General features: G+C 37.0%; 1 protein-coding gene across 1 annotated transcript; it reads right to left on the bottom strand.

Annotated features, from left to right (window-relative positions):
• Window positions 1–2563: 2563 nt before the first annotated feature.
• LOC114899158 (monocarboxylate transporter 1-like) lies at window positions 2564–11727 on the bottom strand. Its single transcript, XM_029229620.1, has 4 exons — window positions 11511–11727; window positions 10342–10485; window positions 6385–7251; window positions 2564–2817 (listed from the first exon to the last, which is right to left on the bottom strand). The coding sequence occupies exons 1-4, from the start codon at window positions 11725–11727 to the stop codon at window positions 2564–2566; spliced, it is 1482 nt and encodes a 493-aa protein (XP_029085453.1).
• Between the last annotated feature and the right edge of the window lie 14084 nt (window positions 11728–25811).

Raw genomic sequence — 25811 nt, 5'->3', positions numbered from 1 at the left:
TCATGCCTTGAGGCTATTCATGCTCTGTGCTCTCAACTTCCATGTCACACTCGCCTCCCTTTCACCAGAATGCAACTCTTAAAGATAAACAAATAGATAATGGTTTATAATAATCATTAGCTTTATTTTCTTAGGAGATAAGTGCCTCTTGTCAGAACTCTTCTATTTCAAATCTATTCATTTTTCCTCTGTTATTAGTGAAAATATAACAATCACATTCACGTTAGGGAAAATGAATATAGGGGAAAAGTCACCATTCCAACACAAGTGTGGTTGGAATTTTGTGTTTATCTCTTTCCTCTTTTTTTTCCCTGAGAGTATATTACATATACTTATCTAGTTTGTGTTCTGCTTTTTTAACGTAACATTGTGTCATGCTTATAACAGAAGGATCGTTCCATGCTATTAGACTTCATATAGCATCTTCATAACCATCTATTTAATTAGACTTCATAACCATCTATTTAAATACACTGCTACACATTTAAGGGTGTTCAAAAATATTGTTCATTTCACTGTCAGATATGCCAGGAAAAGTCACCTAAAGAGTTTGAAGGACAAAACCTCAAGGCACCTAAATATTTTTAAGACTGTTAAATGTCGGGATTAAAAAATAAACCTTCTCAGGAATTCCCTGGCAGTCCAGTGGTTAGGACTCCACACTTCTACTGCAGGGGACACGGGTTCAGTCCCTGGTCAGGGAACTAAGATCCCACATGCCATGCAGCACAGCCCCCCCCAAAAAAACAAAAACACCTTCTCTAAAAATATACAGAGGACAGCACATGGAAAAATGGTCAACATCTTTAATGTTCAGGGAAATGTCACACACTACATACCAACTAGAACGGGAAAGTTAAAAAGATCGGCAATGCCAAGTGCTGACAAGGATGTAGAACAGCTAGAATTTTCATACATCGCTAGTGGGATTACCAAATGGTGTAGCTACAGAGAAAAGAGTTTGATAGTTTCTTACAAAGTTAAACACGCACTTGCCATATGACCCAGCAACTCCAATCCTAGGCATTTACCCCAGAGAAATGAAAGCATATGTCTGCACAGATCTCTATGTGAATGTTTATAGCATCTTTACTTAGAACAAAGCTCAAATGTCCAACTGGTGGATGGCTATACAAATTATGGTACATCTATACAAAGAAATACTGCTCAGCAATAAAAAGCAATGAACTACTGAAAAATACAACCACATGGATGAACCATAAAACATTATGCTATTGTGAAAGAAGCCAGACACAAAAGGCTACTCCCAACTGCTTTTACTCACAACACTTCTGACACCAAATGTGTGGGTTATTTCCATACCAACAACCATTGCGCCAACTCTCCAGACACCGACTGGGTGTCCTACAGTTCAATTCAATTCTGACATAAAGTACTCCGAGTTAGTGTCAGATTCCACAGATTTAAAGGCTTAGTCTCACAAGACTGCCCTCACTTCAGATTCCAGTCTCAAGTCCCGGGTTGCCACCTGTACTTGTGACCAATCAGCTATAAATTGGGAGTTCCCATGACTCCTTCATCAAGTTTGATAATTTACTAGAATGGATCACAGAACTCAGGAAACACTTTGCTTACGTTCACTGATTTATTATAAAGGATACAATTCAGAACAGCCAGATGGAAGAGATGCATAGGGTAAAATATGGTGGGGAGGGGAGGTAGGGAGCTTCCATGCCCTCTCTGGGCACACTACTCTCCCAGTACCTCAAAGTATTCACCAGCCAGGAAGCTCTCTGTAGCTTAGGGGGTTTTATTACATAGGCATGATTGATTATATCATTGGACATTAATAATTGAACCCAACTTCCAGCCCCTCTCCCCTTCTCAGAGGTCAGAGGATGGGGCTGAAAGTTCCAACCCTCCAATCATGCTTTGGCCTTTTTGGAGACTAGCCCCTATCCTGAAGTTAAGAAAGGGGTCTCCAGCCACCAGTCACCTAATTAGCATGCAAAAGATACTCTTATCACTGCAGAGATTCCAAGGCTTCTAGGAGCTGTATACCAGGAACTGAGGATAAAGACCATATATATACACTATTGTGCCAATAGTTACATACTATGTGATTCCATTTGTTCCATTCTGGAAAAGACAAAACTATAGGGGACAGAAGTCAGAGCAGTGGCTGCCAGGGGCTATAGTTAAGGGGAGGGGACTAACTGCAAAGGAGCAGAAGGGAATTATTTTGGCTGTTTGAAATATTCTATATTAGTGTGGTAATTATTTGACAAAATACCTGTGTCAAAATTCATTAAACTTTACTCTTATAAAAGGGATTTGTACAGTATATAAGGTATACCTTAATAAATATGACTTCAAATAGAAGCTTTTTCCTTCTGTCACCTTTTGCAAATCCCCTGCCCCTAAAGGACGTGACATATTTATTATGACTGTTGTAAAGGAAGGAAATAAAAGTTCTATCAAGGAACACCTGGTATGACTTCCACACAAATGTCCACTATCCACTGTTAGCACCAAGAGTAGAACATGATTCAGTAGAATTTTTCAAGTATCTTTGCTCCAAAGCTTCTGTTTATCTCTGACTTCAGCCTGAAAGTTTCTCCTCTTTGGGTCCTGCTTCTGTGCCTTTCAGTTCTGGAGATTCTGCAGCTTTAATAACTTCTTTTGGTTCCATCTCTTTACTTTCCTTATTCTGCTTCGCCTCTGCCTTCTGTTCTTTTGCCTCAAGTTGATAATGGATGCCCATGCCAATGCAGAGATAGATGCCTGAGACAATAAGGATTATGCCGCATGCCCAGTATGTATATTTGTAGTCTCCGTATATGTCACTGAGACGACCTAAGGATGTCCAAAAAAAAAAAAAAAGTTATGTGGGTAAACAATTATACCCTTTCCCAAATAAAGCTTAAGGATCCACTCAAAGAGCTTGTAAATGACAAATTAGTCTAAATAGAAACTGCTCAAAATTATTTGATCTTTTGTCTATGATGTCAACTGATTTTGGACGGCCCTGTGTATTCTGTTATCTTTAGGAACTTGAAAATAATTAAATCTTGGCAAATCTGAATTGGGAAAGTCCTAGAGACCACCTAGAGTCAATCCTCTCAATATTCAATGGAAAAATTTGTTGCTCAAAAGAGGTTTAGTAGTCTTGCCCAAGGCCATAGAGCTAATTCCAGTCTCCCAGGCCAATGCACTTTCTCTGACATCAGCATTTCCCAAAGGGCGTTCCTGTGAACACTCATGCTCTGCTAACATTAACTAACGGCAACACCTTTCCACCATTCTAAGTGCTTAATCCTCACGACAGGAAGCTTAATTCCTTAAAACAGGAATCCTCTATCATCATCCCCACTGTATAACAAAAAAACTGAAGTACAGAAACCTTAAGTGACTCGTCCAAGGTCACAAAGCTTGTGAAACAGGTTGGCTGATTCAACCCAGCAAGCCTGACTCTGAGGCCTGCACCATAACTTCTGTGCTACAGGGTTACTCCCTAGTGTTTGCAAAGTCAAGTAAATTTGGAAATGACACATAGTCTTTTCTATTAAAGGCTTTATGAGGTAAAGAAACTTATTTACTTATTTATGAGGTAAAGAAACTTATTTACTTTGGTGTTTCCAATCTTTTTTTGGCCATGAAATCCTTGTAATAGTAAAATGTATTAGTATCTCAAACTAGTATTAAGAAATAAACTTTGGAGGGACTTCCCTGGTGGTCCAGTGGTTAAGAATCCACCTTCCAATGCAGGAGATGTCAGTTCGATCCCTGGTGAGGGAACTAAGATCCTACATGCTGCAGGGCAACTAAGTCTGCGCGCCGCAACTACTGAGCCTGCACGCTCTAGAGCCCGCGAGCTGCCACTAGAGGGCCCGTGTGCTGCAACCACTGAGCCCACGTGCTCTGGAGCCCATGCCCCACAACCAGGGCGCCCAAGCGCCACAATGAAGATCCGTGTGCCGCAACTAAGACCCAACACAGCCAAATAAATAAATAAAAGAAATAAACTTTGGAAAATACTACCCATATAAAGGACATAATAACCAATTCAAATATGACTCTATATGGTTTTCCAATGCAGGGCATCACTCGCTCAGCAATACTTATTGATTCTCTAAATATACACACGGCCCTGGGTCTGCTAGGCCCTGAGTTAAGGGTGAGCAAAGGAGGTAACATCCACAGCTCAGTGGAGAAGAGAAATGTTAATCCAATAACTATACAGACTGTGACAAGTGCTACAAGGAAGGTTTGAAGGCAGAAAATAGGGGTTTTAGACCAGCAAGTAGGGTCAGAAAGGCTTTTCTTTTTTTTTAATTAAAAAAATTTTTTTATTTTTGGCTGCGTTGGGTCTTTGTTGCTGTGTGCGGGCTTTCTCTAGTTGCGGCGAGCGGGCACTACTCTTGGCTGTGGTGCTTGGGCTTCTCATTGCAGTGGCTTCTCTTGTTGCGGAGCACGATCTCTAGGCGTGTGGGCTTCATTAGTTGTGGCACGCGGGCTCAGTAGTTGTGGCTCGTGGGCTCTAGAACACAGGATCAGTAGTTGTGGAGCACGGGCTTAGTTTCTCCATGGCACGTGGGATCTTCCCGGACCAGGGCCCGAAACTGTGTCCCCTGCATTAGAAGGCGGATTCTTAACCACTGCGCCACCAGGGAAGCCCAGGAAGGCTTTTCTTAAAGTGTAAACTTAGCCAAGACTTACAGGAGGATAGGAGTTATCAAGGAGAAGGGAGATGGGAAAAGGCTCAGGGCAGAGAACAGCGAGTGCAAAGGCAGGTGGTAGGAGGAAGCACAGGGTGTGAGAGGAGAAGCAGAGAGAGCAAACTGAGTGGTGGGAAATGAGGCTGGAGACACAGGTGGGCCAGGCCACGCAGGACCTAGTAGGCCACAGCAGGGAATTTGATCTTCACCCTGAGAACGTGGGAAGCAACTGGAGTGTTCTAAGAGACGAAGAACAGCTAGGGTGGATATGGGTAAAATTAGAAGGCTACTGATAGAAGATAGGAGATTTGGATAAGAGTGGTAGTTGTGATGGAGAGCAAACGGAGAGCAAACGGGCAGATTAGAAAGAGATTTAGGAAGCAAAAACGGACAGGATTTGGAGTCTCCTTGGGTATATATAGGGAGGAGAGAGGGTGGACAGGTCAGTAGTGGATCTTCACTTATGTATCCTTCCTTACTTTATAGTACATAATCTCAAAACCATGAGTCACATCCAGAAGTCCAAATTATTGTTGTATTTTATATTAATAATAATTTAAAAATGTAAACCATTTAGCATTCTTTTTTTTTAACATCTTTATTGGAGTATAATTGCTTTACAGTGTTGTGTTAGTTTCTGCTGTATAACAAAGTAAATCAGCTATATGCATACGTATAGCCCCATATCCCCTCCCTCTTGCATCTCCCTCCCACCCCCCCTATCCCACCCCTCTAGGTGGTCGCAAAGCACCGAGCTGATCTCCCTGTGCTATGCGGCTGCTTCCCACTAGCTATCTATTTTACATTTGATAGTGTATATATGTCAGTGCTACTCTCTCACTTCGTCCCAGCTTACCCTTCCCCCTCCCTGTGTCCTCAAGTCCATTCTCTACATCTGTGTCTTTATTCCTGTTCTGCCCCTAGGTTCTTCAGAACCATTTTTTTTTTTAGATTCCATTTATATGCATTAGCATACAGTATTTGTTTTTCTCTTTCTGACTTACTTCACTCTGTATGACAGACTCTAGGTCCATCCACCTCACTACAAATAACTCAATTTCATTTCTTTTTATGGCTGAGTAATAGTCCATTGTATATATGTGCCACATCTTCTTTATCCATTCACCATTTAGCATTCTTAAGAGAATAATACATCAAGTTTTATAGTCACTTACTAGCTGTGTGATCTTGCACAAGTTATTTCACTTTTAGAAGCCTCTATTTCTTTATTTATAAAGCGGGAACAATAATTGTCCTACATCACAGACTTGTAATATATGACAGAATATAGAAAATGACTAGGATAGTCCCTGGTATACTGTTAGCCCTCACCTGGTACCTATTGTTATTATTTTAAATATTACTGCTGAGATAAACTCCACAATTAAAAAGAAATCACCAACAGTATTTTAAAGGTGGTTATACATTTTTCTACAATAAACATATTAGGTTTTTTATCAGGAAAAACCATTATACATACTTAAGTGTGTAATAGTTTTTTATTCTTCTTTCAGCTTGATGATTCACTTTAATTCAGTTCTATTAAGTATTTGAGCAATTATGCTGTACCAAGCATTGTGCCAGCACTGAGGGTACAGAAGCGAAGAAAGACTGTCAAGCAGCTCACTGATTTCTGCTTTCTGTCACCTTCCTAATCTTCTGTTTTATGTTAATAGAACCATAGAAATAGGGAGACATACTATACCTAAAATCGGTGGCCCCAGGAGAATAGGACAGCATTCCACAATGGTCACCAATCCCACAGCACTGGAGAACCTCTGGGATCCAACCAGGTCCATCAGCGTTTCAAACAATACGGCGCCAAACCACCCAAAAGCAAATCCAAGGAATCCCGCATAAAGACAGAACCCTATATAGCTAGAGGATAAGGGTACTAGCATATGACACACTCCATTTGCAATAATAGAAGCAGCAAAAAAATACTGAATTCGAGGTCTTATCCACTTTGTGTTGGCTACAAATCCCATAGAAGGTCTGGCTACCATGTCAACAAAAGCCAGAATGGAAAGAAGGAAGGCAGACTTCTCACTAGTGTGATGTTGACTCTTGGCATAATTACTAAGAAAGACTAAAGGTGTAGCCAGCGCAAAAGACATTATCACATTCCCAGAGAGGTACAGCATAAAGCCTCTGTGTTTGAATAGGGATAAGTCCAGAAGTTTGTTAACTGTTTGGAAAACGGATTGTTTCTCCTTTGGGGGGTTTCTGCCATTAACTTCTGTATTTGCATCACCTGCCCCCTTGTTTGCATCACATTTTCCAGCTTCCTGAAGGGATTCTTTAGACTTCTCTTTCCCTGCAGTGGTTGGCTTGGGCCCTATTGGTCTCATCAGGGCTCCAGCCACACAGCAGTTTAGTAGGATGCCTCCAAGAATTAGGAAGCTTCCTCTCCAGCCAAAGACAGCAAAAAGAGCCTGGTTGAGGGGGGCCAGGGCGGAGAGGAACACAGGGCTGCCTGCCATGGCCAGTCCATTTGCTAATGGTCGCCTCTTGTAGAAATACCTGCCAATCATGGTCAGAGATGGATTCAAGTTGAAGGCAAGCCCAAGACCTGGCGAGAGGGGAAGAAAGAATCACATACTCCAATAAATGTCAGAAACATATCTGGAATTAATTAACTAGGCAAAGAAATGAAATGGAAAGAGGTCAAAATCATGAGAGGCTGTTATAACTAGTAGGTCATTAAGTGGACTGTTATCAAATAAATACAGACATAAAGTCTCTTTATGCAGCAAATACTAGATTTATAAAATTAAAAAATGTATATATATTTATATATGTGTGTGTATATATATATATATATTTTTTTTTTTTTTTTTTGGCCGCACCATGTGGTATGCAGGATCTTAGTTCCCCGACCAGGGATCGAACCCAGGCCCCTTGCAGTGGAAGTACAGAGTCTTAACCTTGGACCACCAGAGAGTCCCTAAAAAATGTATATTTTAAAAAATAATTCTTTATCCTTTAGCTACAAAAAGAACAGTAAATGTAAGATCCTTTGTCTTATTTCATAATTTTAGCTTTCCAGAGGAATAGCTTTCCAGAGGAATTGAAAGCAAAAAGGAGAGAAGATGAATCTTATAAATTCAGAAAGCAAGACAGGAGAAGGGGCAGAAGGAAGGGAAGCAAGAGAGAGGGAGGGGGAGGGAGAGAGAGAAAATGTTTTTGGATAGTAAAACAAACATTGTCAAGATGCTAACACTACCTTAGTAAATCCATTAATTTAATGAAATTTCTATGAAAATTTCAATGTGTTTTATTTTTCAAATGAGGTAAAATGACTCTAAAACACACCCGAAGAACAAATGCATTAGAACTATTGGAATAGGATAAATAATTGGTGGGCCTACTCTAACAGATATATAAATATATTGTACAGCTACGGTAATTAGAATAGTGTGGCACTTATTCAAAATTAGAAAAATTGATTACTAAAAGTGGGCAGAAAGTCCAGAAACAGAACCAAAGGATACATTTAAATTAATAGGGAAACAATGGATTTTTCAGCTAATGGGGCTGGGACAGTAACTATCCCAATAACCTGTTAAATGGTCTCCCAATCTTGCTTCCCTACTAGGTAAACCAGGTTAGGATGCTTGCACATTTCGATTTCTCTAATGACTGCCCGTCCATAACTTTTCACTCCGGATTAAGAGGTCCCATGATTTAGCCCTAACCTACCTCCCTGCCCTCATCTCAGTCTATTCTTACTTGTGCTAAGTGTAACTGTTCTTCTAGATTTTCTCAAAGCCTTCTCCTAGCTTTCATTCAGATATCAACTTAAAATCACCACCTCTGAGGAGCCTTCCCTTTAGGGACCATTCAATTCTTCTCTATCAAAATTCTGTTTTAAGTCTTTGCAAAGCAGTTATTACTACCCAATATTTTTCTTATTTATTCATTTATTTGTTGGTCTGCTCATTGTCTGCTTCCCTCCACTAAACAGCGGGAATCTTGCCTGTCATGTTGGCTCTCCCCACAGAGCTTGGACCAGTGCTGGCATATAGTTAGGGACTCAATAAGTATTTGTTGAGTGAATTAATAAATGAAATAATGAACAGGCTGAATAATCACATGGGAACAAATAAAGTTCTATTCCTTCCTTATGTTATTCAAATAATCCAATGAGTTAAAATAGCTAAATGTTTAAAAATTTAATTAATGTAGTAAAAGTATAGATCCAAAAAGATAATACCCATTACTGGCATTATCTCAGGTCCTGCAGGTGGGACTGTAAATTATTATAACCTTTCCAAAAGAGTATTTGGCCAATGATATCAAAACGCTTTTTTCCCAGTAATTGCTCTTCTAAAAATTTATCCAAAGGAAATTATCATTTTCACAAAGATGCATACAGAAGTACTATCATGCAAATACTGTTTATTAAGAGTGAAAATATAAACAATCTAAATGTCCTGCAATTAGAGAATGGTGAAATAAATTATGGTATATCCATCTATCCCATGAAAAAATAATCGCTGCTAAAGTATATTTACTGAGATAGAGAAACTATGTATAATACATGATGTATCATTAAGTGAAAAAATTGGTTACAAACATTATACATACATAATCTCATCTCTTTAAAAAAATTTTTAACTGTATTGGAGTATAGTTGATTTACAGTGCTGTGTTAGTTTCAGGTATAGAGCAAAGTGATTCAGTCATACATATACATACATTCATTCTCCTTTAGATTCTTTTCTCTTATAGGTTATCACAGAATATTGAGCATAGAGTTCCCTGTGCTATAAGTAGGTGCTCGTTGGTTATCTATCTTATATATAGTAGTGTGTGTATGTTCATCCCAAGCTCCTGATTTATACCACCCCCACTTTTCTCCTTAGGTAACCATAAGTTTGTTTTCGATATCTATAAGTCTGTTTCTGTTTAGTAAATAAGTTCATTTGTATCATTTAAAAAAATTAGATTCCACATATGAGTGATATCATATGATATTTGTCTTTCTCTGTTTGACTTCACTAATGCCATCCCTCTTTGTTCTAAAAATTCTATGTGTGTATATAAAAATGAGTTGATATGGCATCAAAATATTAATGGTAGTTTTCTCTGAACTGTAGAGCTATGGGTGTCGATTGTATTTATATTCAGCAATTTTATTTTCTTAATTTAGCTATTAGAAAGGGGGGTTTCCTCATGAATGCCCTTTATCCCTTGAAAATGTATCTGTCTTTTCTATCAGAAACTGCTTTGTATCTGACATCCTCTCTTTCTCTAATTTGAGCCAATTCCTTCTTGGGTAGAATGGGAAATGAGTGGGAATAGCTAATGACCTCCCTTTCAACAACTTTTTACCTATTACCACTATCTTCTTTCTTAAGACAAAAAAAGAAAGAAAAGAAAAGAAAGAAAGAAAGAGAGGGAGGAAGGGAAGAAAGAAAGGAAGAAAGGAAAGAATCTCTTTCAATTTATTCAGTCAATAAAAATAATCACCGATTAAGTGCCAGAACTTTCTTTAAAGACTTGCTTTTTTTAAATTAACGTATCAACAGCTCTAAAAAATAGTGACCTCGTAATTTTTCTAACAAAGAACTTTCATTTTTCAAAAGAATTGGCAAATTAATGCTATAAATAGTCCACACAAAAATTAATGCTTGAAAATACATCAGTAGCAACTCACCTGCAATGATTCCAACACACAAGTAAAGTTCCTGCACAGTGGTACAGAAAGAAGCCGCAATCAAGCCACAGCCTGACAAGCAGCCGCCAACAATCATAACTGGACGACTGCCATATTTATTCACCAGGATACTGCTGATAGGACCTAGGAGAGCACAAACAGCTTAGTCATACAGAGGAGAAGCCTAGCCCTCACATCCACACCTGCATATGACATTACCAACATGACAGGATGCCACCCCAGAAAATAAACAGATGAAACAGAAGACAGTGGTAAGGAGTATTACTTTCTATCTTTATTTCAGAGTCACAGGTCTGTGTAATGGAATACATATAGTATTGATTGTACATTTTCTATATATCTAGGACATACTAGATGGGTTTTAACTAAAGTATGCAAGACAATAATCTAATTATTTTAAGGCAGAAGAGGCTGCAAATACCCTGATTATAAGTGTTTATAGGATTCTTCATGTATCTAGGATATTATCCACATATATGTAGCAAGTTTGCTTGTTTTAAATTTTTAGATGGTCATCTAGAGCAAACACATGAACGATGAGATTTATGAGCAAGTCTGATCAAACTGCTGACTTAAGGGCATGTTTCCAAACTAGCTAAAATGTATTATTTCTCACAGAAAACAACAACACAACCAAAACAGAACTACAAAACAAGAATGCCTACCATCACCACTTTTCTTCAACATTATACTGGAGGTCCGAGCCAGCAGTAAGACAGGGGGGAAAAGGTGTAAGGAAATGAAGAAACCGAACTATCAGTATTTGCAGAAGATTTGTCTATCAAAAATTTTTGAAAAAAAATCTACCAATAAACTATTGGAAACAACAAGAGTTTAGCAAGCTTACAGGGTATATGATTAAAATACAAATATCAATTACCTTTCTATACCCAGCAGTCAACACAAAACACATCTTTAAAGGAAGTTATCCTTTATAATGACACCATTTTATAACTGACCTAACAGAGCACACAGCTTCTATGTAGCTTTTATTGTTAAAGACAATGAAAAACACGACTCTAATCACGTAACTCCAAGAACTAACATTTCAAATATCTCACTGATAAGGGCATCAAGAACAAAAAGCACTTACTACAGAGCTTTTGTCTACCCATTGAAAGTTAAAAGAGCAGGTCATGAGTACTTACCTCCACCATACATGACAGCAAACGCGATGGAAGATAACCATGACACTTCGCTGGTGCTGGCGTTAAATATTTCCTCAATTTCTTTGTAAAATACAGTAATAGATTTGCCAAAAGCACAAGAGAAGCCAATGGAAATGAAAGCTCCAACAACAACTGCCCACCCCCAGCCTCCATCTGGGGGCGTGTATCCAACTGGACCTCCGTTTGATGATGGCATTGTAAGTAAAGATGAATTCTAAAATGCAGTTCAAATCCAAATATCTAAAGGGTATGAAATTAAAATAGTACATAACAAGTAGGTCAATAACAAAGCACTCCCATAAAATCCCTTACATTTATTAAATAAAGGCATATAGCAATTTTCTAAATAAAAGGTCATTTCAAACATTAGATTCTCATTTAACGGGCTGGAAAGTTAGCTCAGTAAAGTTGGGTTTTCATCTAGCTGCTTAGATTTAAGGTATTCCTTTACTAATATGTGACTAGAAAGATTCCCAAACAATGGCTGACCAATACTGTTTAAACCTGCAAAATGAACACTGAGGGACTTCCCTGGTGGTGCAGTGGTTAAGACTCCATGCTCCCAATGCAGGGGGCCTGGGTTCAATCCCTGGTCAGGGAGCTAGATTCCACATGCATGCCACAACTAAGGAGCCCGTCTGCCGCAACTGACAGGGCGCAACCAAATAAATAAAATATTTTTTAAAAAATGAACCCTGATATCAGAGACTAGTAGTTTTAAACCAAAGATTTCCCCTTTTCTTCTTAAGCTCCAGCATTAGTGAAAAACATAGTTAGAAAAAGAAATACAATGTGATTATGAATTACTAGCAGATAGGAGAAGTTGAGAGCTAAAAGGTTTACCAGTCTACTTTAGAGAAATTAAGTTCTCCTTTGATTTACTTAAACCAGCTTCTATTTTATGTCAAAATAAACCTTCCAACAATATGTTATCATACTCATTCTGGCCACCCTAACATTACCTGGAATGATGTAGTACAGTATTAATACTGTACAGGTCAACAATGACAATATCATATTTTACTATTCCTTACTCTTTAATACAAATCCTACCTTCCTATCCATAGAAATCAACTTTTAAATAGCTCACCTTCTAACTAATCTAAACACTTCAAATATAATTTAGAAAGTGATCCTGTAGTGATTTAAAAAGAACAACTCTTAGGAAGAGTTCTGCTTAAGAAGCTAAAAGACTAGGTTTTTTAAATAAAACTTTTATAGAAGTAAAGTTTCTAAAAGCTTTATAAAATTATAAAATTCCCAGGGTTTGCACAACTTTTTTAAAATTTTTTATTTATTTTTATTTATTTATTTACTTTTATGCACAACTTTTGTTAGACTTATTCCAAGGTAGCTTTTATTACTCTTGTAGATGGTAATTAAAAAAAAATCATTTTCTGTTAGTTGCTGGTTTATAAAGACACAATTGATTTGCTTAAATAATAGCTTTACTGAGATATAATTCACATATCATAAAATTCACCCTTTTAAAGTTTGTATTTCAGTGGTTTTCAGTATATTCACAAAACTGTACAACTATCATCACTAATATCAGAATATTTTCATCACCCCAGAAAGAAACCCTGTACCCATTAGCAATTAATTTTATTCCTGAATATTATTTTTGATGATATGGTAATTTGAACTGTTTTCTTAATTTTATTTTTGGATTTTTCATTGCTCGTGTCTAGAAATACAATTGATTTTTGTATGTTAATTTTGCAGCCTGCAAATTTGCTGAACTCATTTATCAGTTCTAATAGACTTATGTATATATATGTATATATGTGTGTAGATTCCTTAGGATCTTCTGTTTACAAAATCATGTCATCTGTGATAGTTTTACATCTTCCTTTCATTGCCTAATTTCCTTGGATAAAACCTCCAGTGCATGTGGTGAAAGTGGACATCCTTGTCTTATTTCTGACCTTACAGGGAAGTTTTCAGTATTTTACCATTAAGTATGATGTTACCTGTGGGTTTTTATAGATGCCCTTTATTAAGTTTGAGAAGCTTCCTTCTATTCCTAGTTGTTGAGTATTTTTATCGTGAAGGATATTGGATTGTAGCAAATTGTTATGTGTCTATGAAGATGATCTTGTGGTTTGGGGCCTTTATTCTATTAATATGGTATGGTTTGACTGATTTTTATATGTTGAACCATTTATGAATTCCTTCACTCCTGAGGTAAGTCCCAATTTGTCATGATATATAACCCATTTTATGTTGTTGGACTCTGCTCATATTCTGTTGAGGATTTTTACGTCCATATTTACCAGGGATAATGGTTTGCAGTTTTCTTCTCTTGTGATGTCTGTCTGGTTTTGGTAACAGGGTAATACTGGCTTCAAAGAACAAGCTGGGAAGTGTTCCTTCCTCTTGCTTTTTGGAAGAGCTTGTAAAAGAGTGCTGTTAGTTCTTTAAATATTTCATAGAATTCACCAGTGAAGCCATCTGGGCTTCAGGTTTTCTTTGTGGGTAGTTTTTTGATGATTATGTCAATCTTTTTACTTGCTATAGGTATATTCAGCTTGTCTATATCTTCTTGAGTCATTTGATAGTTTGTGCTTTTCTAGAAATGTGTTCATTTCATTTAGGTTATCTGATTTGTTGGTCTGCAATTGTTCATAGTATTCCTTAGTAATCCCTTTTTATTTCTATAAGGTTAGTAGTGATACATGAAGAGTTTAACCAACAGTACTATTAGAGGGAACAGGCCCCACAAAATTGACTTCACTTCTAACACCAATTGCAAATTTAGGCAGTGGGGGTCAGGGGGTGCGGAGTGGGGTGGTTTCCAAAACAGTTTTGGCAATTCAACAGGACTCACAGAATTCACTGAAAGCTATTATATTCACGATTTATTACAGGGAAAGGACACAGGTTGAAATCAGCCACAGGAAGAGATGCACAGGGCAGAGTTTGGGAGAGGTTCAAGTGTAGAGCTTTTGATCATACTCTTTCCATGGAGTCATGGATAGCATTACTTTCTCCCACTTACAATGTGTGAAAATATAGAGTACCACCAACCGGGGAAACTCACCTAAGCTTTTGGTGTCTAGAATTTAGTAGGGCTTGATCACATACTGCTCACGTGAGTTCTGACCTTTAGTCTCCAGCCCTTACTAGAGCCCTTACCAGGGGCTAATACTTTAGTCTCCAGTTCTTTCAGAGATTGGAAATAAGACAATATAGCTAAAGGGCCCAGCAAACAAAGACACTCCTATCAGGCAGGACTCTTCAGAGACCTACAGACCATATTCCAGTAGCCAAGGACAAAGGCCAAACCTCTCTATTAGTAAGGTTAATTCTTCACTATACATAATGTATCCTCTTCCAGTTCTGATTTTAGTAATTTGAGTTCTCTATCTCTTTTCTTGGTTAGTCTAAAGTTTGTCAATTTTACTGATTTTTTCAAAGAGCCAAACTTTTGGTTTTATTGATTTTCTTTATTTTTTTGTACTTTCTAGTTCATTTATTTCTGTTCTAATCTTCATTATTTCCTTCCCTCTATTAACTTTGCATTTAATTTACCCTTTTTTTCTTGTTTCTTATGGTAAAAGTTTCAGTTATTTATTTTTTTAGAGACTTCTTCCCAACAGGATGGAAATTAAATTAAATTAAATTTTATTTTAATTTATTTACTTTTGGTTGTGCTGGGTCTTCGTTGCTGCGCGTGGGCCTTCTATAGTTGCATCGAGCAGGGGCTACTCTTCATTGTGGTGCATGGGCTTCTCATTGTGGTGGCTTCTCTTGTTGCAGAGCATGGGCTGTAGGCATGCGGGCTTCAGTAGTTGTGGCACGCGGGCTCTAGAGAGCAGGCTCAGTAGTTGTAGCACACAGGCTTAGCTGCTCCGCAGCATGTGGGATCTTCCTGGACCAGGGATCAAACCTGTGTCCCCTGCATTGGCAGGTGGATTCTTAACCACTGTGCTGCCAGAGAAGTCCCAAAAGTTTCAGTTATTGATTTGAGATTTTTTTCTTTTTAAATATAGATGTATACAGCTATAAATTTCCTGCTAGTCACTGTTTTAGCTGTATTACAGAAATTTTGGTATTTTGTAATTTGTTTTCATTCATCTCAATGTGTTTTCTAATTTCCTTTATAATTTATTCTTTGAACCATTGGTTATTTAGGAATGTGTTGTTAATTTCCACATATTTGCTCATTTGCCAAATTTTCTTTTGTTGTTCATTTCTGATTTTATTTCATTATGATCAGAGAACATACTCAGTCCTTTCAAATGTACTGAGACTTGTTTTATGGCCTAATAGATGGTCTATCCTGGAAAATGTTCCATGTGTACTTGAGAAGAATGTGTATTCTTTTGTTGTTGGGTAAAATGTTCTACAGATGTTTGTTAGATTTATTTGGTTTATACTTGGTACATACTTGGTTGTTCAAGTCTTCTATTTCCTGGTTGATTTTCTGCCTAATTATTTTATTGAAGTTCTGTTGAAATCTTCAAGTATTGTTATTGAATTGTCTATTTCCATCAGTTTTGGCTTCATCTATTTTGGGGCTCTGTGGTTAGGTGTATATATGTTTATAATTGTTATGTCTTCATAATGGGTTGAACTTTTATCATTATAAAATGTCTTTGTGTCTAAAAACAAGTTCATCTTAAAGTCTATTTTGCCTAGGTTTCTTTGGTTACTGTCTGCATGGCATATTATTTTTTCATCTGTATACTCTAAAGCAATTTGTGTCTTTGAATCTATAATGTGCCTCTTGTAGACAGCATAGGGTTGGATCCAATTTGCCAATCACTGCTTTTTGATTGAAGTGCTTAATCTATTTAGATTTAATTTAATTACTGATAAGGTAGGACTTAGGTCTGCTGTTTTACTATTTGTTTTCTCTGTCTTATGTCTTTTTTGTTTTTCTATTCCTCCATCACTGCCTTCTTTTATGTTAAATAGATATTTTTGGTGTGCCCCTTTAATTACCTCGCTGTTTCTTTTACTATGTTTTTTGTTATTTTCTTAGTGGTTGTCCTGTGGTTTACAATTAACATCTTAACTTAAAACAGTCTAGTATAGTTTAATACCAATTTAATTGCAATAGTATACAAAAACTTTGCTCCTGTACAGTTTCCTCCTTCACACTATTGTCTTACAAATTACATCTTTATACACTATAAGCCCATTAAAAATTGTATAATTATTGCTTTTAAATCGGGTAGAAGGGAAAAAAAGTGTTTACAAAGAAAAAAATACATTCATACTGTCTTATTGTATATTTTACCTATGTAGTTACCTTTACTGGTGTTCTTTATTTTTTTCCATGTGGATTCAAGTTACTGTGTAGTGTCCTTTCAATTCAGCCTGAAGGACACTCTTTGGTATTTCTTGTAGGGAATGCCTGCTGGCAACAAATTCTCTCAGTTTTTATCTGGAAATGTCTTAATCTCCCTTTCATTTTGAAGGATAATTTTGCTGGATATAGAATTCTGGGTTGACAGTCTTTCTTTCAGCACTTTGGGTATTTTGTCCCATTGCTTTCTGGCTTCTTTGGTCTCTAAAGAAAAATCAGCTGTTACTCTTATTGAGTACACTTGGTTTGTGATGAGTTGCTTCTCTCTTGCTGCTTTCAAGATTCTCTCTTTGTCTTTGTCTCTGAAGTTCTATTTATTTTTCATTCATTTTTCTTTTTTTCCCTTAGATTTGATAACCTCAATTGACCTATATTCAGGTTTACTGATTCTTCTGCCAGCTCAAGTCTGCTTTTGAGCCCCTCTTACAAATTTTTCATTCAGTTATTGTACTTTTCAGCTCCAGAATTTCTATTTGGCTCCTTTTTTTTTTGTAATAACTATCTCTTATAAATATTCTCTATTTGGTGAGATATTGTTCTCATAATTTCTTTTAGTTCTTTAGACATAGTTTTAATTCTTTGAAAAAATTTATAATACCTAAATTAAAGCCTCTGTCTAGTAAGTCCAATGTCTAGGCTTCCTTGGGGATAGTGTCTATTAAATGACTTTTCTGTGTATAGACCATACTTTCCAGTTTCTTTGTGCGTCACATGTTTTGTTGTTTTTTTTGTTGTTGTTGAAAACTGGACATTTAAAATAATATGATGTGGCTGCACCCCAATGTTCATTGCAGCACTATTTACAATAGCCAGGACACAGAAGCAACCTAAATGTCCATCAACAGAAGAATGGATAAAGAAGATGTGGTACATATATGCAATGGAATATTACTCAGCCATAAGAAGGAACGAAATTGGGTCATTTGTAGAGACGTGGATGGACCTAGAGACTGTCATACAGAGTAAGTCAGAAGAGAAAAACAAATATCATATATTAACACGTATATGTGGAATATAGAAAAATGGTATAGATGATCTTATTTGCAAAACAGAAATAGAGACACAGAAGTAGAGAACAAATGTATGGACACCAAGGGAGGAAGCAGGGGTGGGATGAATTGGGAGATTGGGATTGACATATGTACACTATTGAAACTATGTATAAAATAGGTAACTCATGAGAACCTACTGTATAGCTCAGGGAACTCTACTCAGTGCTCCGTGGTGACCTGAAAGGGAAGGAAATCCAAAAAGGAGCGGATATATGTATACGTATAGCTGATTCATTTTGCTGTACAGTAGAAACTAACACAACATTGTAAAGCAATGATACTCCAATAAAAATTAATTTAAAAATATAAAATAATACCATGTGGCAACTGTGGAAATCAGATTCCCTCCCCAGGGTTAGTTGTTATTGCTATTGGGTGTTCATGTTGATACTACTCCTATTGCCTTTTGTTTGTTTAATGAATTTCCTAAATAAATTCTGTGAAGTTTGTATTTTTTGTCATATGTGGCTATTGAAATCTTGCTTGGTTAGCTTAGTGATCAGCCAATGATTAGACAAAAATTTCCTTAAAATGCCTTGAATCAGTATATCTCCCAGGCTTCACCAAAGGGTATTATGTGTATGTTTAGGCATGCTTTCAATTCTCCAGCAGGCAGCTTACGCTTCTGCCTTAGCTTTCAATTCCTGCTTGTATAGAGCTTCAAGTTCAGTCAGAGGAGGGAGATTCAGGCCTTCTCAGGTATTTCCTGAGCATGGGCACAGTGTGCACATGTGCATGACCTTCTAGCATCCTGGGAATATGTCAGAGCTTTTCAAAGCCCTCTATGGACATCTCACTTCCCAGTTTTTGGTTTGAAGTGTTTGGTCAGCTTTTTGTTTGCCCCAATTGTTTTTCCAACTCAGGCAGCTGAGATTTTAAATAATTGCCCCGATTGTTTTCAACAAATGTCCTGGGGAAAAAGCTGTTTGCACTGAGCAAGCTCTGAATCAGGTCAAAGAAAGACAAGCCCTGTGAGTGGGGGTTTCGAGGAAACTGTCAGACATGTTGAATAATGATAATTCTCTAAGAATGAGGTTTTTTGAAGATTCCAAACAATTCTGCCCCCACCAGTGGTTACTACACTGCTGATTTTCATGGCTACTATTATTGTAAGGTTTTTTGTTTCAATTCTACTAGAGTTGGGGAGATGAGAACTGGAATAGATCATGTTAAAACACCACAAATCAGACTTCCCTGGTGACACAGTGGTTAAGAATCCACCTGCCAATGCAGGGGACACAGGTTCAAGCCCTGGTCCAGGAAGATCCCACATGCTATGGGGCAACTAAGCCCATGCACCACAACTACTGAGCCTGTGCTCTATAGAGTCCTTGAGCCACAACTACTGAGCCCACATGCCTAGAGCCCATGCTCTGCAACAAAAAGTAGCCCCCACTCACTGCAACTAGAGAAAGCCCGTGTGCAGCAACAAAGACCCAATGCAGCCAAAAATAAAATATAAATTAATTAATTAAAAAAAAAACACCACAAATCTTGCTGTTCTGAGATTCAGTTGTTTCTTGAATATATTCTCTTTGGATTATTGCAAGCCTCTGGTTAATTTTGAGTTTTGAAAAGTTGATTTTTTTTTTGGCCAATGTTCTTATTGCTCTTATGAAAGAGCAGAATTTCAGAGGACCTTACCCCACCATTCCAGAAGTACCACTACAATTGATTTTTGTATACAGTAGTCCCCCTTTATCTGCAGTTTTGCTTTCTGCAGTTTCAGTTACCCATGGTCAACTGTGGTCTGAAGATATTAAGTGGAAAATTCCAGAAATAAACAATTGATAAGTTTTAAATTGCATGCTGTGCTGAGAAGCATGATAAATCTTACACCATCCCACTCCTGCCTGCCTGGGACGTGCATCATTCCTGTGCCAGCGTATCCACGTTGTATATGCTACCAGCTCATTAGTCACTTAGTAGTTGTCTCAGTTTTCAGATAGATTTTCATGGTATCGCAGTGCTTGTGCTGAAATAACCCTCATCTTACTTAATAAGTAAAATAATGTATATAGTGTTTCATCATCAAGAAAAGTATTTACTCCAGAGTTTGGCAGATACATTATCAGATTTAGAAAGTTTTATTCCTAGTTCATTAAGAATTTATTTTAAATCCATTGACCATTGAATTCAGGTTTTGTTTTTTGTTTTTTTTCCATAATACCTTCACAAGGCATTTCTTCTTTCATCTATACAAGTAGTGAGTAACATTTATAGATCTTTTAAATATTAAACCACCCTTGAATTCCTATGAATTCAAGGATGAATCCATCCTTGAAGAATATGCCCAACTTGGTCACAATATACATCTTTTTAATACATTTCTAAGTTAAATTTGTTAATATTTTGTTTGGATTTTTTGAAATGTGTCCATAAACTATTTGGAAATATAATTTTCCCTTCTCATATTGTCCTTTTCTGATTTCAATATCAGTTTTTTTTATTAATTAATTTATTTACTTAATTTTTTTGGCTGTGTTGGGTCTTTGTTGCTGCATGCAGGCTTTCTCTAGATGCGGTGAGCGAGGGCTACTCCTCGCTGCAGTGCACGGGTTTCTCTCGCGGTGGCTTCTCTTGTTGCGGAGCATGTGCTCTAGGTGCATGGGCTTCAATAGCTGTGGCACACAGGCTCAGTAGTTGTGGCTCGAGAGCTCTAGAGTGCAGGCTCAGTAGTTGTGGCACATGGACTTAGCTGCTACGCGGCATGTGGGATCTTCCCAGACCAGGGCTTGAACCCATGTCGCCTGCATTGGCAGGCAGATTCTTAACCACTGCGCCACCAGGGAAGTCCCTCAATATCAGTTTTACATTAGAGTCATAAAGTGAGTTAGGAGATGTTCTCTTTTTTCCTCCTCTCAGGGAGAGATTATATAAGACTAGAATGATCTAGTCTTTGTAAGTTTGGTAGAATTTACTGGTAATACTATTTGGGCACTTTATTTTCTTTTTGGAAGATTTCATATCACCTCCTTCAATTTTCTTAACAATTATAAGTTTATTCATTCCTTCTATTGCATTTTGAGTCTGTCTTTTTAGGGTATTTTTCTATAGCTTTTTCCATTTTGTCAAAGTTTTCAAATTACTGGCATAGAATTTTTATATTTTAATCTCTTTATGAGTATAGGTATATCCTCTTTATCATTGATATTTGTGCCTTCTTTTTCCCCCTTTAATCTCAGGAATTTATCTATCTTATAAGTTTTCTTCAAAGAACATTTTCACAAGAACCTCTCTGTCCTGAACAGATTTTTCCTCCAATTGCAGGGCTTGGCCCTATACTTGTGCTAGTATTTTTAGTTATATCACCCCCTAGATGTTTCTTAATTGTTGAATATATTGTTCAGTGTTTAATATATTGGACCCTTAAAGCTGTCCATTTATCTTTATTTCAAAAATCTGAACATATGGCCAGCATATACTTGATTGATGGTAAAATTTAAATGTTAATAGCATACCCATAAAAAAGAACATTCTCAGTTTTATCTATATTTTATTATACTTTCCCCTTATTTCATTGATTTCTGTTACTATTTTTTATCATCATTTGTATTCCTACATATTTGAAATTTATTCTATTCCTTTTCAAACATAAGATGGCTACTTAGCTGATTAATTTTTAGCCCTAATTTTTTTCTAATATGAGCATTTAAGACTACAAATTTCCCTCTATTTATCACCTTTACTGCATTCTATGTAGTTTTATATACAGTATTTTTACTATTGTTTGTTCCAAGTGTTTTAAAAATTTCCACTGTGCCTTCTTCTTTGACCCAGAGTTATTCAGGGGTTTTTAACTCTCCAAAGGAAATCTTTTGTTTAACTTTAGTGACTTATACTTAACAACACTGTGGTAAGATGACAAGGTTGGTACAATTCAATTTTTTGATATTTTATAAGACTGGCATTTATGGGCTGGTATATTAATTTTTGAAAATATTTCATGTATGCTTGCAAAGAATATACATTTTCTAGTTGTTGGGTTGAATTATTTATTTGTTGAATCAAACTTTTGTTTTTTCAAATCTTCTAAATCTTTACTAGTTTTCTATTTTCTCCTTCATCTATCAATAATTGAAGAGAAGTATGTTGAAATCTCCTAATGACGATGTGTTTCTCAATTTTTCCATGTCGTTCTTTTGGTAATGCTTATGAACTTAGGTGGTTGATCTTAATCTCTGAGAAACTTGAAGGCCTAAACTAAGGGCACTTTCTTCCAGAAAAAAAAAATTGCATCTCCCAGAAGCTAGGAATGCTATGGACCTGGATGATTTTAGCCAGGATTCCTGGCTTAGTGTGGGAGCTAAGGTTAGTTTTCCTTTGCTGCTGATCCCAGGCTTACCTCCCAATTACTAGCCCAAGTATGCAAGGCACAGCACAAAGTAAATTCAATTCAAATATCTGAGTGACAACTTTAGTTTACTAAAAGCAATAAAAACTGAAATATGTTTCCTGCTCCCAAAGAATTTATAATTTAGTGGCAGATAATGGAAGCTATTACCATTATAGATACTATTTTTTAATTATCTATTTTGTGCTAGATACTTTTACCAGGCTTATGTGACAAGCTTCTTGTGTCCTTGCCTGGACATTAATTTCTTCATTCATTGTTCAAATTGTTGAAAGTGCACTCTCAAGTGATTTCTTTTGTATCTTCTCTCTGGATTGTCTTCCTTTCTTGCAGGCCATTCACTCCTTTTCAGTTTGATTCAGTTACTCCATTTCTTCTGCCTATTTTATGTTAATCAGGTTGGCAAGTGACCAAAAACTTAACTCAATCTGACTTGACCAAAAAGAAAATGTTTTTGGCTCATGTAACCAAGAAATCTAAGGCAGTGTTTCTGGCTTTAGGCACAGCCTGATCCAAGGACCAAATGATCTGGTCAGGGATATTTCCCTATTTATGGTTCTACTTTCTTCTGTGTTGATTTCACTTTCAAGCAGGTCCTCAACTCATTGAGGCAAGAAGACTGCCAGTAACTCCAAGTCTACATACTTTCCATAAAATCCCAGCTTCGTAACTCATTGAGGCAAGAAGACTGCCAGTAACTCCAAGTCTACATACTTTCCATAAAATCCCAGCTTCGTTCCAGGCAACAGAATTCCTAGAATGTTCACTTTGGCAACATAATTAGCTTTAAGTAAATACTTGGTTTGGTCAGGTCTAATCACTGTGTGAGTCTTGACTGGCTGGATCTATTTCATATGCCTAATTCTGAAGCCTGGGGTCCAGTCACAGAACAGATAGAATGGAAAGCCAGAGTTTTTAAATGCTACAAAGGCCTATATAATTTATCCTAACTTCATCTCCTACCTTTGTCCCTCCTGGCTTATACCACTCCAGCTATACTGGCCTTCTTACTATCTTTAAGGATGTCAATCACACTTGCCCTTCAGGGTTTCTGAATTTACGGTTATCACTGCCTAGAATTTTGTTAACTCAGATATTACTTCAATGAAATCTTTGTTCAAATGTTCCCATATCAGGGAGCCTTTTCTGGACCATCCTAGATTAATCCTAGATCAACCTCCCACTTCCCACTCCTTACCTTACTTTGTTTTTCTCCATGGTACCTATCTAAAAGAATATATAAAATAACAGCAAATACTCATATAGTGCTTTCTATGCAGCAGGCATTAGATTAAGCACTTTACTTGATTAATTTCATGCTCTAACAACCCTATGAAGTAAGTACTATTACTATTCCCAATTTAGAGTTGAGCAAACTGAGAACGGAAAGGTTAAGTAACTTATTCAGGACATGGCAGAGCTGGGATTCAAACGTAATCAGAATGGCTCCCAAGTTTGTGCTTTTAACTACTAGACCACATTAACTCTTATTGTTGTCAGTCTCTCCACCCAAAAAATAAGCTGCATGAAAACAGGGACTTTTTATAGTGATATATCTCTAGCCCTTTGGCATGTAATAATAGATACTCAACAAATATTTGATGAACAAATAAAAGAGGAGGCCGATATAGCCAGAAGGGAAAATGGATCCTTAAACATGTACTGCACACAAGCTGCCCTAAATTAACACTGCAAACTGAGAGCTTATCTGTTCCAGTGCTTTCCTTATCATCTATGTGATGACTCAATCGCATAGTTCCAGCTAGTCAGTCCAGAATCTGGGGGTCAACCTTCTCTCATTTGCCCTCATGTCCCATATCTAATCAATCTGAATAGCTCTGTATTTGTCCTCCACTCCACCCTCACAGCCACTGTACCTTAGATCAGGTCACCAATCTCCCATGGGTTAATGCAATAGCCTCCTAACTGGTTTCCCTACTTTCCACCTTTTGGTCTCCCTTTTTCATTCTCCACACTGCAGTCCAAGTGATCTTCTGAAAGTAAAGCCTGGTCATTTTGCTCTTTTTCTTAAAATTCTTCTATGGCTCCAGATATATCACCCTCAGAATAATTTATCAAAGCATTCAAAACCTGTTCTAATCTCACCATTGTTTGCCTCTTCAACTTTATCTCTTCCTGATTTCCATCATACACTACGCCCCAGGCTTAACGGAGTACTTGAACTTCTTCAAAGTGCCATCCTCTCTCATCCTCTGCCTTTTGCACGTTTCTGTTCCTTGTGCCTAGGTCTGGCTCTCCCATCACTTGGCTAACTGCTATTTGTCTTCCAGGTCTCATTCCTCCTGAACTGCCAGGGGCAGGCTTGTCATCTCTGCTATGTGGACCCATAGGACCCCAGTCTTACTTCTATCATAACACCTACATTGTAGTATAATTTGTTTGCCCGGCTCTCCCATTAAACTGTGTATGCTCTTGTGAACGGACACCATATCTATTGTGTTCAATGATATACTTCCATTATCTAGAATAGGTTCTGGCAGATACCAGGCAAATATATTATTTGGAAAATTAAATGAAGCCCCATTTAATTGGTGAAGATGTTTCTAAAGTTGTTAAACAGTACAGCCCATATCCAAATTCAAGTGAGTCTGGTTCCAAAACACATGTACTTTAATGTACAGACCCTCTTTAAAAGAGGAAAGAAAAAAATTCTTCTGGATCGCTGGGTTGATAAAATTATTTTATTTGTAATGTTACTTACATATGTACATATTAGATATAGTAATACTAAACAAAAGCACTACAAACATTAATTTATAATTATATAATTGTAATTTATAATTAATTATAAATTAATGCTGTGATCAGATTAGTGCTGTCATAGTGAATATGCTTATCCTATTATATACTTTTTCTCTATTTAAACTAATATTGAATTTGTTTTTACATAGTTTAGAGTATGCCATAAAATCATCTGGTCTACATTTGTATAAACCTATCATTTAAATATTAAGTATTCATCCATATTCTTCACTAGCCTGCATCATTAAATCCATACTATTTGGTACCTGTATTAATTTTAATCAAATACAAATGCAAAGTACTTTCCTTTTAAAACAATGGTCATCCACAATATCCAGAAAATACTTTATCTATTTTAGATTGTCATTTAAAAACAAATACAAGATATAAAAAATTCTCCTACAGAACTAGTTATCCCTAATAATATATGCACATGAACACAAATATCTAAGACATATTTTGTAATCTCATTTAAACAAATACATACACACACACACACACACACACACACACACACACCAAGGCAATGCCACCGCAAAAAGCAGGAGCCTGGGCAAACTTTTCAGACTCCTCCTTTTCCTCCAGAAGGATCTGAGACTTCTTCAACAACGTTCCTTAAGAGACTCTGGCCTTGTTCCAAACTTCCCCAGGGTCTCCTGGTCAGATAAACAGGACTGGGATATGACCAGGGCCAGCAAGTTCCATTAGGATAGTTCTGTTTACAGGAGCTCAGACACAATCAGATTGTTTCAAGTCCTTTAAAGTGATTTGGCATAAATAGCCCAGATATCTCC

Source organism: Monodon monoceros, unplaced genomic scaffold (genome assembly GCF_005190385.1).
Source record: "Monodon monoceros isolate NGI ecotype Baffin Bay Population unplaced genomic scaffold, NGI_Narwhal_1 Super_Scaffold_18, whole genome shotgun sequence".
Lineage (NCBI taxonomy): Eukaryota > Metazoa > Chordata > Mammalia > Artiodactyla > Monodontidae > Monodon > Monodon monoceros.
Note: the sequence above shows the minus strand (reverse complement) of the source record. Positions and strands in the feature narration are given on the sequence as shown.

Excerpts from the sequence above, each read along its gene's own strand:
- LOC114899158 (XM_029229620.1), bottom strand. The coding sequence starts at position 11,727 with ATGCCATCATCAAACGGAGGTCCAGTTGGATACACGCCCCCAGATGGA. Across the intron at positions 7,252-10,341 it reads GTGTGTTGGAATCATTGCAG|GTCTTGGGCTTGCCTTCAAC; the intron begins GTGAGTTGCTAC and ends CCCTCTCGCCAG. Across the intron at positions 2,818-6,384 it reads CCTGGGGCCACCGATTTTAG|GTCGTCTCAGTGACATATAC; the intron begins GTATAGTATGTC and ends GGACATCCTTAG.